General features: G+C 26.9%; 4 protein-coding genes across 5 annotated transcripts; 1 reads left to right on the top strand and 3 right to left on the bottom strand.

Moving 5' to 3' along the window:
• Positions 1 to 6,050: 6,050 nt before the first annotated feature.
• LOC128959472 (abl interactor 2-like) lies at positions 6,051 to 8,076 on the bottom strand. Of its 2 annotated transcripts, XM_054305430.1 has the most exons (5): positions 7,657 to 8,076; positions 6,838 to 7,585; positions 6,622 to 6,768; positions 6,393 to 6,542; positions 6,051 to 6,322 (listed from the first exon to the last, which is right to left on the bottom strand). In XM_054305430.1, the coding sequence occupies exons 1-5, from the start codon at positions 7,813 to 7,815 to the stop codon at positions 6,159 to 6,161; spliced, it is 1,368 nt and encodes a 455-aa protein (XP_054161405.1). In that variant the 5' UTR covers positions 7,816 to 8,076; the 3' UTR covers positions 6,051 to 6,158. The 2 variants fall into 2 exon arrangements, with proteins under 2 accessions (XP_054161405.1, XP_054161404.1); XM_054305429.1 differs by having other exon boundaries at positions 6,622 to 7,585.
• Positions 8,077 to 8,488: 412 nt separating this feature from the next.
• On the top strand, positions 8,489 to 8,944 carry LOC128959910 (protein SGT1 homolog). Its single transcript, XM_054305945.1, has one exon. It carries the CDS (start codon positions 8,582 to 8,584, stop codon positions 8,882 to 8,884), a length of 303 nt encoding a protein of 100 aa, XP_054161920.1. The 5' UTR covers positions 8,489 to 8,581; the 3' UTR covers positions 8,885 to 8,944.
• Positions 8,945 to 9,149: 205 nt separating this feature from the next.
• Positions 9,150 to 10,912, bottom strand: LOC128959528 (outer mitochondrial transmembrane helix translocase-like). Its single transcript, XM_054305503.1, has 2 exons — positions 10,568 to 10,912; positions 9,150 to 10,495 (listed from the first exon to the last, which is right to left on the bottom strand). The coding sequence occupies exons 1-2, from the start codon at positions 10,712 to 10,714 to the stop codon at positions 9,527 to 9,529; spliced, it is 1,116 nt and encodes a 371-aa protein (XP_054161478.1). The 5' UTR covers positions 10,715 to 10,912; the 3' UTR covers positions 9,150 to 9,526.
• A 1,165-nt stretch (positions 10,913 to 12,077) lies between these two features.
• LOC128960319 (WD repeat, SAM and U-box domain-containing protein 1-like) lies at positions 12,078 to 14,251 on the bottom strand. Its single transcript, XM_054306391.1, has 7 exons — positions 13,711 to 14,251; positions 13,487 to 13,632; positions 13,208 to 13,407; positions 12,958 to 13,141; positions 12,507 to 12,901; positions 12,275 to 12,436; positions 12,078 to 12,226 (listed from the first exon to the last, which is right to left on the bottom strand). The coding sequence occupies exons 1-7, from the start codon at positions 13,972 to 13,974 to the stop codon at positions 12,078 to 12,080; spliced, it is 1,500 nt and encodes a 499-aa protein (XP_054162366.1). The 5' UTR covers positions 13,975 to 14,251.
• Positions 14,252 to 14,452: the final 201 nt, after the last annotated feature.

Here is a 14,452-nt window from a genome sequence, read left to right as displayed (position 1 = left end):
ATTAAATATATATTAATACATAACCAACGGATTATCATTGAATGCATCAGTTTGTCCTGTCGTCAGCACCGTTGTTGGCATCAAAAAACCAATTCAATTATATAAAATAAAAATACAATATATAGGTATAAATCTTATATAAAACTTGTTTTATATAAGATTTACAGTAAATGTCTATCAAATATATATACAACTGTTTCATTTTTTTGCACTTAAACTCTATAATAACTGAATTTTTATGGATTTTTACTCGAAAACTAATCTAATTTAATATATATATATATATACTTATATTCTTATATATAACATTTTTCTCAACTTTACATTTTATATTAAAGAATAATAGTAATAATAATTTCGTAAAAAATCTAATAATGTTTGTTATAAATAAATATATTTTCGTAGCAAAAAATTATTTGAATTTAATTTAAATAAATTAGAATTTTAAAGTTTTTTGCTAAACATAATTATTTTTAATAATAATTTATAATATAATCACATATTTTATTATAAATATAAAGCCTATTCCCAGGAATGTTTATGTGAAGTAAAAACAAAAAATTAATTAATTCAATCACAAAACAGAATATTCTTATATAAACACAATTTTGTCTAATATTATTAGTAAAATATAACATTTTAAAAATTGTTTTTATTAAATATTCTAAAAGTAAAATTTTTCAAAAAAGATAAGTATTTTAAATGTATTTTTTACGAAATAATATAAAGAAATAATGATTTCTACAACTTTTTTGTTGTACTACTTCTATATGTTTGATCCGATTTTAATTTGATTCAAAACTAGTCTTATTAGTGATAAAAGTCGTAATCTTTTGTAAATATATAGAGTGTCACAGAAAGCATAATATTATGAAAACTTGTATCTCATTTGGAGTTATAGTATAATATTATATATATATATATTTGTTAGCATTTTTGCTCTCAACAGCATTTCAATCAATAAGATGAGAAAAAAGTGAAATGAGAAACAAAATAAAGAGTAAAGTGAGGAATGTATAGATTTTTATTATAGACTATTATTATATAAATAAGAGAAATGTTTATAAAAGTCAATTTCTTGGGAATCACACATTTGTCATCAACCTATAAACTAGTGATTCAAATGACAAATTTGACATAAAATAACATAAAATATGAGATATATTAGTATCGGATTCTTAACATTTATATATTATATAGTTTTGTTTGTTTATATCACTATTGGTATGTCTTTCTTCATTAGGATAAACTTATTTTGAAGTCAAACTCTGATTTCTATTTAAATAATTAATGTTTTTTTCTCTAACTGTGTTCCGACTTTCCTATATTATAGCATAAAGAGTTGATTACTTTTTCTCATTTTTCATCTCTACTACCAGTGCTTATTACAAACATAACAGTGACCTCAAATTCAATATAATACTATAGATTACTACTGACTACAATAAACCACAAAAGTTATTACATTAATTCGCTTAAATTAATATTTAATTTCGATAAATTACATCAAAATTTCAATTATAAACTTTAAATAAGTAAACATTTGTTAATAAAACATTAATTATTAACGAATATAGCATACAATAACATATAAAATAAAACTCTGATTATATAGATATTATTAAAAACAGGATTTCCAAGTAAAAAGTCAATCAAACATTAGTTTATTATTTGTCAGGAAAAGACATATTATATTTTATTTATATAATAATCGATATTTTGCAACACAATATTATAGCACTATAGTTGACCATCAAATGCTATATGTTATCACAAAATGTGCATTTTCTTAAATAATACATAATATTAAGGTATATTACTTTATATAATAGTACAATACTGTATATATTGTAGAGTACAGTACTGTATTGTACATTTAATGATAAAAAATAGTGTGTAAACATCAGAAATTTGCACTTACTTTGCAACAAAAATATTTTTATTTAATATTTATGATTTCATTTTTATACTTTTATATTTAAAAATGAAATAATATCATATTAAAATAAATATTTTTAAAAAATAATTATCTGTCTTAATATATATGTTATTTTCTTATTTTGTGCTAAATAAATGTTATACAATATATTTATATTATATTTCTATATAAATAATTGATTTGTTATTTGCCATTACCACATTAGCATTTTATTTACAGTATATTAAGTAATCATGTGATTCATTAGTTATTTAACTATTACCGATATTTCGGGAAAAATATTAGATTAATTTTTAGTTTAAATGTCTATAAAAATATTTAGCAATTCATTGGGATAATAGAAAGTACTTTCAAATAATTTAAGATATATGTGAGGGATTACGTTAACGATATAAAGATATATAACATCATTAAAGTAAATGGTATCAAATGATACGTTTGCTTATAATATTAGATATTGTGTTGAAATCACGAAATATGTGATGTATATAAATATATATATATAAATTAAAAGATATGTTCGTTAATATGATAGTTAATGTGATGAAATTTATGTACATCACTGTGTGTATCATTGAATTCAATGATATATATAATTTGCATTTATTATACAGTATATTGAAGGCTTGTTTTTGGTGTTACATTCAATAAGATTAGTTGTTTTTGGGGGCAAAATACTAGACAAATGCCATCCCAATAGTCTGTCTGTTCAAAGGTTTGCCATAATATACTTGAATTGAAGACTTAAGGGAATCCACTCTTTCGACTCTTTCTTTCATTTATTTTTATTTTCTTCTTCATCTTCAGCTAACAATACACTCCACTCCTCACAACAGTTTAGATGACTTTACTTATAGTCATATAAACTATTTGTTAGTCATTCGCTCTTAGGGTATATACAGTACAATCGTATGTCTAAAATGATGCCTAACTGAGTCATGGATGGCAAATGAAATACAATAGTACTACACCTCATGTAATGCAATGCTAACCAATTGAATGTACAATAGTTAACAAATAAACTGCAAAACATTGTCAGATCAATGATTGTTCTGTTGTATTGTTATTTGTCAACCAATACCTTAAATATTACTAAATATTACATAAAAGATACACACATACACACATACACACACATACACACACATACACACACATACACACACATACACACACATACACACACATACACACACATACACACACATACACACACATACACACACATACACACACATACACACACATACACACACATACACACACATACACACACATACACACACATACACACACATACACACACATACACACACATACACACACATACACACACATACACACACATACACACACATACACACACATACACACACATACACACACACTCACTCAATTATTGAATGCATCTCAGGTTTTATCACATGAGTATATAGAAAATTATACTAAAAATGCAATGCTTTTATAGACAACTAATAAAAAGTATTATTACTTTTTTGTGATATTTTTCATTTATTTAGTAGCTGTTTGACTAATGATTACTTTGTATGACTTTAAAAGTTATTTGGTCACTAAAAGACTGTCATTTAATTTATGACAAATAAATGTTTTAATTATTTATGTTTACGATCACTAACTCATACGATATTAACTATAAAGAAACAGTAAAATCCAATACTATTAAACATTTAAATTGTTGCAAATATTATGTTTTATTAATTACTGTAGTTATAAGATAACTAAATGAGATAATTATTTCATAAGATTAGTGACAAAATACCAAAACTTCTATTTAATCTTCTCTTTTAGTTAAAAAAAACATTTTTATATAAAAAATCATTAAATATTTGCTACAATATACAGTATGTTATATAATATATATTTATGTATTAATACTACAGTTTAATAAAAGTGCAAATTTTGCCTCAAAACACATTTTAGATTTCAAAATATTAAAACACAAAACAAAAAATATTTTTATATCAAAACAAGTATTAAAGTATTTAAATTGATTAAAATTACATATTTATAATCTGCATAATATTAGTTTGCAATTTGTCTTATTTGTAATCATATTTGTTATATAAACATATAATTAATTTTAATACCAATTTTAATTATAAGATTTGATATTTGTTTTAACGAATAATGTCCGAATTTTTTTAAAAATTTATTGAGAATAATATTGCAAGTTTGCAATTGACTTTAATAATGCTGAAAGGACCTAGGATTATTTAGACTCATTTATAAGTCATAATTATAAATAAATATTTGTTAAAATTTTATAAATTGAAAAAATAAAGATATCCAACTATGTCATAGGATATCTATATTTTCTCAATTTAACTTTATAATTCAATTATGTGTTAAACATTGTGAATGTATTGAATACTATTATAAAAAGACTTATAATTTACTAATATTTATGTTTATAATTGTAATTATAAACACATAATTAAATTATAAATACTAATAATCTATTGAACTGCGATTGCGATGTATTAATATGAAACTTGTTTGTCAATAAAGATTAACTAAAAGTTTGTAATAAAAATATTCATTACGGTATCAAAGATTTATGCCTTAAAGCAAATACTTTTATCTGTAGATATTATATAAAGTATAATTAGTATAATGTAAACAAAAATATATATAAATTTATATATAATTAGAGTTCAGTCAACTTTCCAAATGAGGGAAGTTCCCTAATAAAATCCCTCCAATTTTCCTGAAAATAGAGAAAATATTATATTTTCCCTCCCTAGTCCGTTAGACAGGATAATATATTTTGTATTTCTACAATAAATAATAACAAAACTTATTTTTTTGCATAAAATTTCATTGAAATATATAAAAATAAATTTGAATTCAATTAATTTAGTATTTAATAAAACAATATATTTTGTTTACTCAAAATACAGTTTAATAAAACATTTGTTATTGAAATCATATAATAATAAAATTAGTTGTTTTATGATTCAATAGGTGGTAACACAAGGAAATAGATTCTCTGGGAATTACCAGAGAGTATGGAAAATATGGAACTTTTGGAATATGAGAAAAGGAAAGGAATATTTTCGTTCTAAGTTTAGATATATTTAAAAAAAAATTAAAATGAAATATTTTTAATTAATTTTATTAAAAAACTGTTTTTATTTATGCATAAATTGTGTAATTTGTAATATTTGATTATTATTGTAGAATTTTCAGTACTTATGATGTAATTTATTTATCACTTATGTATATAACAAAAAATTATATTTTTAAAATTAATAATGAAATACAATAGCAATAGTATAAAAATCCATATATATTATAATTATATAGATAAGAAAATAGCAAACATTAAATTTATATAAGTAATTGTTTTTATAGTTATCCAGACAAATTACTTTAAAATTTATTATATAAGTTAATTACTGTAGTATACATTAAATTTTTATTTAAGTAAAATATCAATAATATCTACAGGTATTACTTATACAACAACTTCTAAAAAATTATATATTATATCAAATTTGATTCACATTTATTTATTATTTATTCAAAACTTAATGACTAAGGTATGGCTATAAAAAAATAAATACTATCAATATATAGCATTTTATTCTTAAGTATCAATAATAATTGCAATTAATCAATAGTAAAATCAATTAAATAATGATAATTAAGGTATTAATGATATGCTGGTAATGTAACAAAACATTAATATTGTAGTTTTGTCTCTTAATTACAGCTAACTTCATAATATACTGCATAATATTAAATAATAGTAATACAGTATCAATGATTATAACTGTAGATTTAATAAACAAATATACTATATAAATATATCATTGAACTTATTAATTTAAATTTTGTTACTCTAGCTTTTAAAAATATTATCATTAATATAATATAAATAAAAATTAAGGTTTGGCATTTTATTATTACAGTATTATTATCATTACTATTGAATATACAGAAAAATTATTTTTACATAGAATATCATTTTTAAAAATATAATTAAATTTAAACAATAAAAATTAAAGATTAACATATTTGGATTTAAATCAATAATAAATTAATAATAAAATTTAATTTAATAATTTAGAATAATAAAAATAATAATTAAATCATAAAATTAAGTGTATATTGAAATCATAGAAAGTTGAAAACAAAATCATCTATTAAATGGCATCTTATAATAGTGTAGTTGTATTGCCTATAATTGGATGTTTCAAATGCATGGCTCGACATAATTGCCGGGAAATAGACCAGTGATGCCATCCATGACTCCCTCATACCATCCGTCATCGTTCTTACGAATCACATAAATGACTGAATTCTCTTGGAATGACAGTTCATCGTCTTTGTCGGCGTTATAATCATATATTGCAACCACTAAATACATTCAAAGATAAACAATCATTAGATATCATATTTTTTATTTTATAATTTATAAAAAACACACCTTTTTCTAAATAATTATTTGGCACCCAATCCGGCTCTTGATTGTGTCGTTCTCTATAGCCGTTCATAGTTTGAGGAATGTGTTCCATATTATAAACATTCATATGATGATTATCATCTATGGATGGTGGAGGTGGTAATGGTGGCGAAGCTATCAATAAATACATACATTTATTATAAATTTATTTTCATATATAGCGGTAATTAAATAATATAGTCATATACTGTACCATTGGAGTGCCTCTCATAGTGATCGTTGTGTTGGTTGTGTTGTAAATGCATTGGTGGCGGGTCTGGCAAAGAATCACTAATAGGAGATAGCATTGGTATCTCATGTAGTGGTGGTGGAGGAGGCGGTGGTGTTGGAGAAGGCGGGACTACAAAGTTTGCCGTATTATTATTATTATGTTGATTATATGTCGGATGGGTAATGGGGTGCACCATACCTATTGGTTGGCCTTGTTGTGACCCCTGAGTTGATTGGCTATAATGTGAGTGATTTTGACCACTCATTTGTTGCATAAGATTGTGTTGTTGAATAACACCACTTTGATGTCCCAAACCCAATGGTAATGTAGAATATCCTGAACCGCGTCTATTATTTTCAATAGCCTTCGGGTGACCCAATGGATAGTTAGGCGCATAATTGCTGGGGACCTGTGGGGGTGCAATGGGTGGCGCAGGAGTTCGGTATTCTTTATTTCCTCGGGACAGACTTCCTACGTTTCTAATGGTCTGCGGAGGTGTCGGTGGTTTAGTGGTGGGCGCGGGTCCGCTACTCATCATTAAAGTTCCCGATCCATTCTTCAACGTATATGACTTACTTCGCGGTGCATTTTGCGACGCTATCTTAACTCCGTGTCCAATGTCATCCAATACTGAATAATCAATTGGTTTTCTTATATATTTTATCGGTCGCTCGGGATTTGCCGGAACTAATATCTTGTGTTGTCTAACAGTGCTCTTATTGCTGGTCAATATACCGATCTCTCTTCGGGCGACTTTCTCTTTATGAATGTCAACCGTTTGTGAAATATGATTGATTTGGGACTCCATTTCTGCCAACTGTGCCGTTTGTAAGTCCAACATATGAAGCAAATTGTAGGCCAATGTGTTCACCTGATAGGCCACCGAAGCTAATGATTGAGTCGTATAGTTCTTAGTCTCTTCCAATGCCGACCTCTTGTTATCCGACTATAAATATTAACAAAAATTAATTAAATTAACAAAAATATAATAAATTTAATGATTATAATAATAAAGACCTGAAAGTAGTTGGTCTCGCAATAGTCGGCAACTTTGTCCAGATTTGAATGCGAGTCAATCAGGTTTTGTCGGCCTTCGGGGATCTCATTCTCAATCAATGATATCAAGTCAGCCATCGCTGATGGCATGTCTTGAGAGATGTTGTGCTCGACTGTCATCTCTTATCTGGCGATGTCTTTGACCTCTAATACCTACTGTGGTCTCAGTTAAGCCGATTATGCCGTCAAATGTTTATTTGTGAGCCAATTGTCACTAATTAATTGATATCTATTTTGTACATTACTTTTATGACAATCAAATTGTCGATTAAATTAATAATTATTAAATTATTTATTAAAAAAATATTCAAATTAACGCATAATTCATAAAAAATTAATAAAATGTTTTCAAAAACACTATTTATTTATTGACTAATATATCAAAACAAATTCATTTCACAATTAAAATGGATTTTTATTTATCAATACATTTCACTATAGATGTCGCTATCATTGCAAACATTTTCAAATTAATTGTCAAATACTGTATTAATTATAATATTTTTTACAATCAAATGAAGTTATTAATAGTTAATAAAATAACAAAATAAAATAAATTATCTAAATATTTATTATAAAAATTTATTTATTTATATAATAATTATTGACAAATACTGTACTAAATGTAGAAATTAATAATATTTTTAAACTAAAAGCATATAAACTGTATAACAATTACAGATCCCTTACATAACATATTCATTAACTCTGTATTGAAAACAAAACAAATATTAAATATTTTGATGACATTATTGATTGTCAATAAAATTATTATATATTATATATTAATAGAAATTTGTTGAATATTTTGTAAAATAATAAACAAATCAATTGTCACAACAATTATCACAACAATTAAGTTTAATATCAATTATATACTGAAGACATGTCTACAAACACTACTCAAGTGAACAATACAACCGACAAGAAGAAAGGACCCAAAAATTGGGATCAAATTGTCAAAGATATTGAGGCTGAAGAAGAAGAGGAGAACAAAAAAGGTGAGGGAAGTGTTGATGAACTCTTCAAACAGATCTATGCAAATGGCAGTGAAGAAGTGAGACGAGCAATGAATAAGAGCTTTCAAGAGAGCGACGGAACAGTTCTGTCGACCAATTGGTCAGAAGTCAGCAAATCTAAAGTCGATGTCAAACCACCCGAAGGTTGTGAACATAAAGAGTGGAATTAATGAGTGATTAAGACATTACTTACCATTGATGTCAATACCCATTGTTTGTCTAATATTTATTAACAAAATTAAAATTTATTTACAAATTTTATAGCAATTTATTATATATTTATATAATAAACTCATTTTAAATGTATATTATTTCTAACATTTGTCAAAATTAATAAATTAAGTAAATTATCAGTTATAAAGTAAATTATTTATTTAGTTAATTTAAATAATAATAAACTAAAATAATTTATAATTAAATATTTAATCCAATAGCTAATTATATAATAGTATGAATATTTACCGGTAATATAATTTTAAAACAATATTGAAAAGTATTGTTTAGGAATTGGTATATAAAGTCTATTTTTATTATATGAGAAGTTATGCCTTATAATTGAAAAAACTGTGTCAATAATGTCATGCATTTATCTTCAATACTAGATATTAAAATTCAGTGAAATTGATGTTTCTATGCAATTATGGTTGTATTTATAGATAATTAACAAATTATAATAGAAAATATATGATAAATAATTGTTTCTACATATCTAAACTTTTTTACATATAATTTTGTGACTATAGGTTTATACTGGATATACAATAATTAATGGGTAAAATATAAACTAATTGTAAAATAAAAATACATTCAATTTAGTCGAGTCCTATCATTGAATGACCCGTAAGTAACGAAACTTTGCTTTCTTTCATCTTCTGAATGGCAGACAAAAAGTCATTCATATTCATTGGTCTTAAACTTGATATGACATCCGGTGATGTAAACTCTTCTCTTTCATCACAATCACCGGCACTTCCATTATTGAGAAGTTGAGTTGAAAACTCTTTGACTCTGAACATCGCTGAACTTCTGCACATCTCTTTTAAATCACTACCAGAAAATCCTTCAGTGATATCGGCAATAGTCACTAAATCGACATTTTCATTGAGATCTTCCCTTTCAAGTACTAAATCAATGATAGCTCTTCTTTTTTCTTTGTTTGGTAACTGAATTTGAAACATAGCAGGCATTCGACGAAGTATTGCTTTATCCACATCTTGTGGTCGATTAGTGGCTCCCATAACAATCACCTGACAGTGTTTAGCGGAGATGAGTCCGTCCCATAAGATCATGAACTGTGCCTTCATCATTGCAGTGGCCTCGTGGTCATGAGTCTCGCGGCTCCTCAAGAATGAATCGATTTCATCGATAAATATAATACAGGGCTGAAGTTTAAGAGCAAGTGTGAAGACTGCGGCCGCAAGTTTTTGCGACTCTCCGTACCACTTGTCTGTAAGCGCCGGTACCTCTAAATTGATGAATCGGGCGCCCGCCTCCTTTGCCGTGGCCTTTGCTATCATTGTTTTTCCACAACCGGGTGGTCCGTGAAGTAACACTCCTTTTGGTGGCTGATGTAGTTCTGACCGAACAAACAACTCTGGCGTACGAATAGGCAAAATAACAGTAGCTTTAATGTCATCGATTACATCTTCAAGACCTGCGATGTCATTCCACGTCACGTCAATACTCTGTGGATCAACTAATTGAGCGGCAATTGACAGTTCATACTCATTAAGTTGTGTCTTCAAGTCTTTGACACCCAATCGCGATAATAGCCTTTCGGCCTTTAATTAACAATTGTTAGTCATTTGATCACTATTTTGGCCAAATATAACAAATCAATACAATTGTCTTACCCTTAGTTGTGCCTCACGTTTCTGTTTTCTGGTCGGATCTAATGTATTAACCATCCATTTGACCGCAAAATATGAACAAATACCTAAAATGCCGGCTCTAATGAAAATGGAGATCAACTCAGCCCGAGTTATACTGTTGTCCGACATTTGACATCAATGGTGTCAATGACTGCAAAATTCAATCAAAGACTATTGGATTCAATTAAATGACTTCAATATCTGTCAAAACAATGCATTTCATCGATCAGTCATTCAATGCATAAACATATCAATCATATGGTATTGAAAACATCATTGCATTTGAATGGCATTTAAAGTACAGTACATCTCATGCAATGCAATGATATTATCAATGAATACATCAATAGATGTCTCTCATTAACAATTGTATGACAATATCATTAACTTTATTAACGATAATCTGTTATTCAATTGAATATAGATTTCAAAACCAATTTAACTTAAATTACAAACAACTTATTAATAATACATATATTTATTGTATTTGAAAATTATATCATATTAATTATAATTTCAATAATCTTAATACAATAAAATGTTCTAGATCATATTTATTGTGGTCAGTTATACAAAATAGCCACACTTGAGTATATAATACATTATGATTAAAACTTATCTACAGCTATATAATCAATAATATTTCCAATTGCTATTTATTTAGCCAATAGAGTAGACTGATTTTTAATATAAAAATTATCTAGTTAATTAATATATTAAACATGCTATTGTTTCGTTTTAAATATGTTATATAATTATTATACTAATAGTTTAAAATTTATATTAATTTAGTATATTGTTTAATTTTGAGTAATCAATAAAATTATTTTATTAATTACAGTATATATTGAGATACTTTTTTATAAAAAAAATATATTATAGAGTAATGTATAGATAAATACAATATTTTTATAATTTATCAATAATTTGTTTGGGATCTAATGTCCATTATTTTCAATACCTGTTGTTTTGAACAAATTCTTTAAAGAAGTGCCAAATTTTAAACAAACCAATCAATCGTGTCTTTTCATATGATATCTTGTTTTAAAAATATATAAACAATTACTCATAAATGTTTTAAACAGTCACCAAAGTTTTCAATCAAATTATTGAAAAAGTTATAAAGTATTTTAGTATCCATTATAAACAAATATAACTATTTTGAAAACAATTGTTTGCATGACTTCCCAATTGTCCTAATATTCAAGTCAAATAGTCTCAGCAAATAAATTCCTATAAAATTTAAACGGTTGTCTATTGATAACACTTTTATTAGTGCAAAAATACTGTAATAATTATTGTGAATTAATCTGTTTAAAAAGTAACGGTATTATATTAAACAAACAATATAAAAATATATGCAAAAATAAATAATAATAAATACATTAAAATAAAATAATATACTCTAAATACTTATAAATACTGTATTATAATATTTTGGACAAATTTCATGACTTGAGTAATATATCACAGTATAATTTTGAGATAACAATTATTTTGATAAGTATTTTTGAATCAATGTTTTTAAATTGAGATTTGGTAGAAGTAATTCATTGATCATCACTTCATTAGTCATTGGACTCGTAGAGTTGCCATTGTTTATCCATTGAATAATTGCCTCCTTTTCATAAGTATAGCCATCTAATAATAAAATTAATTTTAATAATGTTTATAATTAAACACTAATACCTCCGGCAACGACAGGCTCTTTCATAATATCATGAGTTATAGGACAACAAAGTTCATTAGGTAGTGCACTGTTATCTTCATTATCATCATTGATGTGTTGCCACAATGGGTTCTTCAGTGCCTGTATTCCTCGCAATATTTTATTTCTATGACCCAATGAATCTGCAATGAAAATAAATTTAGTCACAATTACTAAAATAAATTAAAAATATCTAAAAATTAAATTTAATACCAATTTTAAGTTCTGTTAAAAGGCTATCATTTGTCAAGTGAACCAATTCGATGCCATCAATTGAGTTATCTCTGAAGACTTGACTATGTTTGCCCAAATCAAGTCTTTCTAACCAATTGATCACATCATTGATCTTCCATTCAGAGACTATATTACTTCCCGAAGCAATCATTGCCGATGACTCGTTTGATGAACCGTTTTTCATAAAGACTACATCCCTGTCCTTCATGTTCGACACATTCCAGATAATAACAAATTTATCGTTAGAACCGGTGGCTAAATAATGATTGTCTGAAGAAAATACACAACAAGTAACATATCTGGTATGACCTTCAAGTTTGTGGAGAAGAGTGCCATTTTGTGGGTCCCAAATAATTACCAATTTATCACCAGCACTGATATACAACTAATAAATCAAATATTGTTTATTAACAATCGTTTCAATACATACGCTGAGGCTAAGAGAGATCCGTCAGTTGAGAAACGACAACAATTGACATTTCCATTGTGTCCTTTCAAGGAATGAGACAAAGTTATAGTCGACTTGAGTCCACCCCTTACGTGCCATAGTTTAACCAAATCGTCGTTACCACACGAGGCAAATAAATAAAAACTTTGAAGTGGACCCTCAGATACTAACAATTTATTATACTATTATTGTAATACAGAAGTAATGTATTCATTATAATCCTAATACTTACCATTAACTTCATATTGTGAGCTGAAATCACAGCCTAAAACACCTAAATCGTGAGCCTCTTGAAGAGTAAAAAGACACTTTGCGTGTCCATACTTAGAGTCCCATAGCTTAAGGTCACCGGCCGACGATCCGGACACTAAGTAACAGCTATCGGGACTAAAAGCACACGCAGTTATCATTGCCTCGTGATCTGACAAAGACCTTAACAAAAGAAATAGTTATTTAACAAATGGTTTGCAATACAAACTTTGTATAATAATATACTGTATAATAGTATCACCTGATCATAGATCGGGTACTTATATCCCAAATAACAAGACTCTCGTCGTCTCCACCCGAGGCCAACATTGATGATGAAGGACTGAAACTACAGACTCTGACAGCGCCTCCACTTTCGTGCTTTAATTTGACCACTTGTTCGCCGGTCTATAAAATTCAGTTAATAAGTGTTATCTCAACTCTGATAGTATAGATGTGGTCAAGGATTGGGTCGGTATGTCATACATGAGTGTTCCATAAGATAATGTTGCCATCAGTAGAGCCACTGGCGATGATTGTACTGAATGGAGAAAAACGGACACAATTGACACCATAGTTATGACCCATCAGTGGTGATAGTGATGTTTGTCTGAAAACTCCGCTGTCATCAGCTTCCCAAAGACGTACTGTCTTGTCATTGCTGGCACTGACCAATAGCTTAGTGCCCGTGAAGTCAACCCAATTGACATCACTTGAGTGGCCATCAAGTATTTGGTGAGAGATAGACATCGAGTCGTGGTTTCAATTGGACAACAATTGGACAATAATTTTGCCAAATATTTGTCACAAATGGGTATCACTTGAGTGTAAATGGCTTTAACTTACTATCAGTTTAGTGACAAACACTGCCTTTCATTAAATATATTAAATGTTTTACAAAACATTTAAATTAAACGCAAAATTTTTTTCATTGAATTATAAAAACAGTGTCGACTTGTTATTGATTTTTCACTCACTTTAATAGTATTAATAATTTAATGAAAAATAATATGTTTTATTGAGAGACTGTTTGTGTGCTTATTATATAATATACTATAATGTTATTGTTATACATACTGTAGATTCTAATGATATAATAATAATAATCAATAAAAAGTCTCAATTAATAATAAAATATAATATCATTTGAACTCAATTTGTAAAAACAATTTGAAAGACAACATACTATCATATATTATGATTAAAGATATGTTTCAAACGGTTTGGT

Source organism: Oppia nitens, unplaced genomic scaffold (assembly GCF_028296485.1).
Source record: "Oppia nitens isolate AA-2021 unplaced genomic scaffold, nextdenovo-longstitch-racon4-pilon3 scaffold4_pilon_pilon_pilon, whole genome shotgun sequence".
In the NCBI taxonomy this organism is placed as follows: Eukaryota; Metazoa; Arthropoda; class Arachnida; order Sarcoptiformes; family Oppiidae; genus Oppia; species Oppia nitens.
Note: the sequence above shows the minus strand (reverse complement) of the source record. Positions and strands in the feature narration are given on the sequence as shown.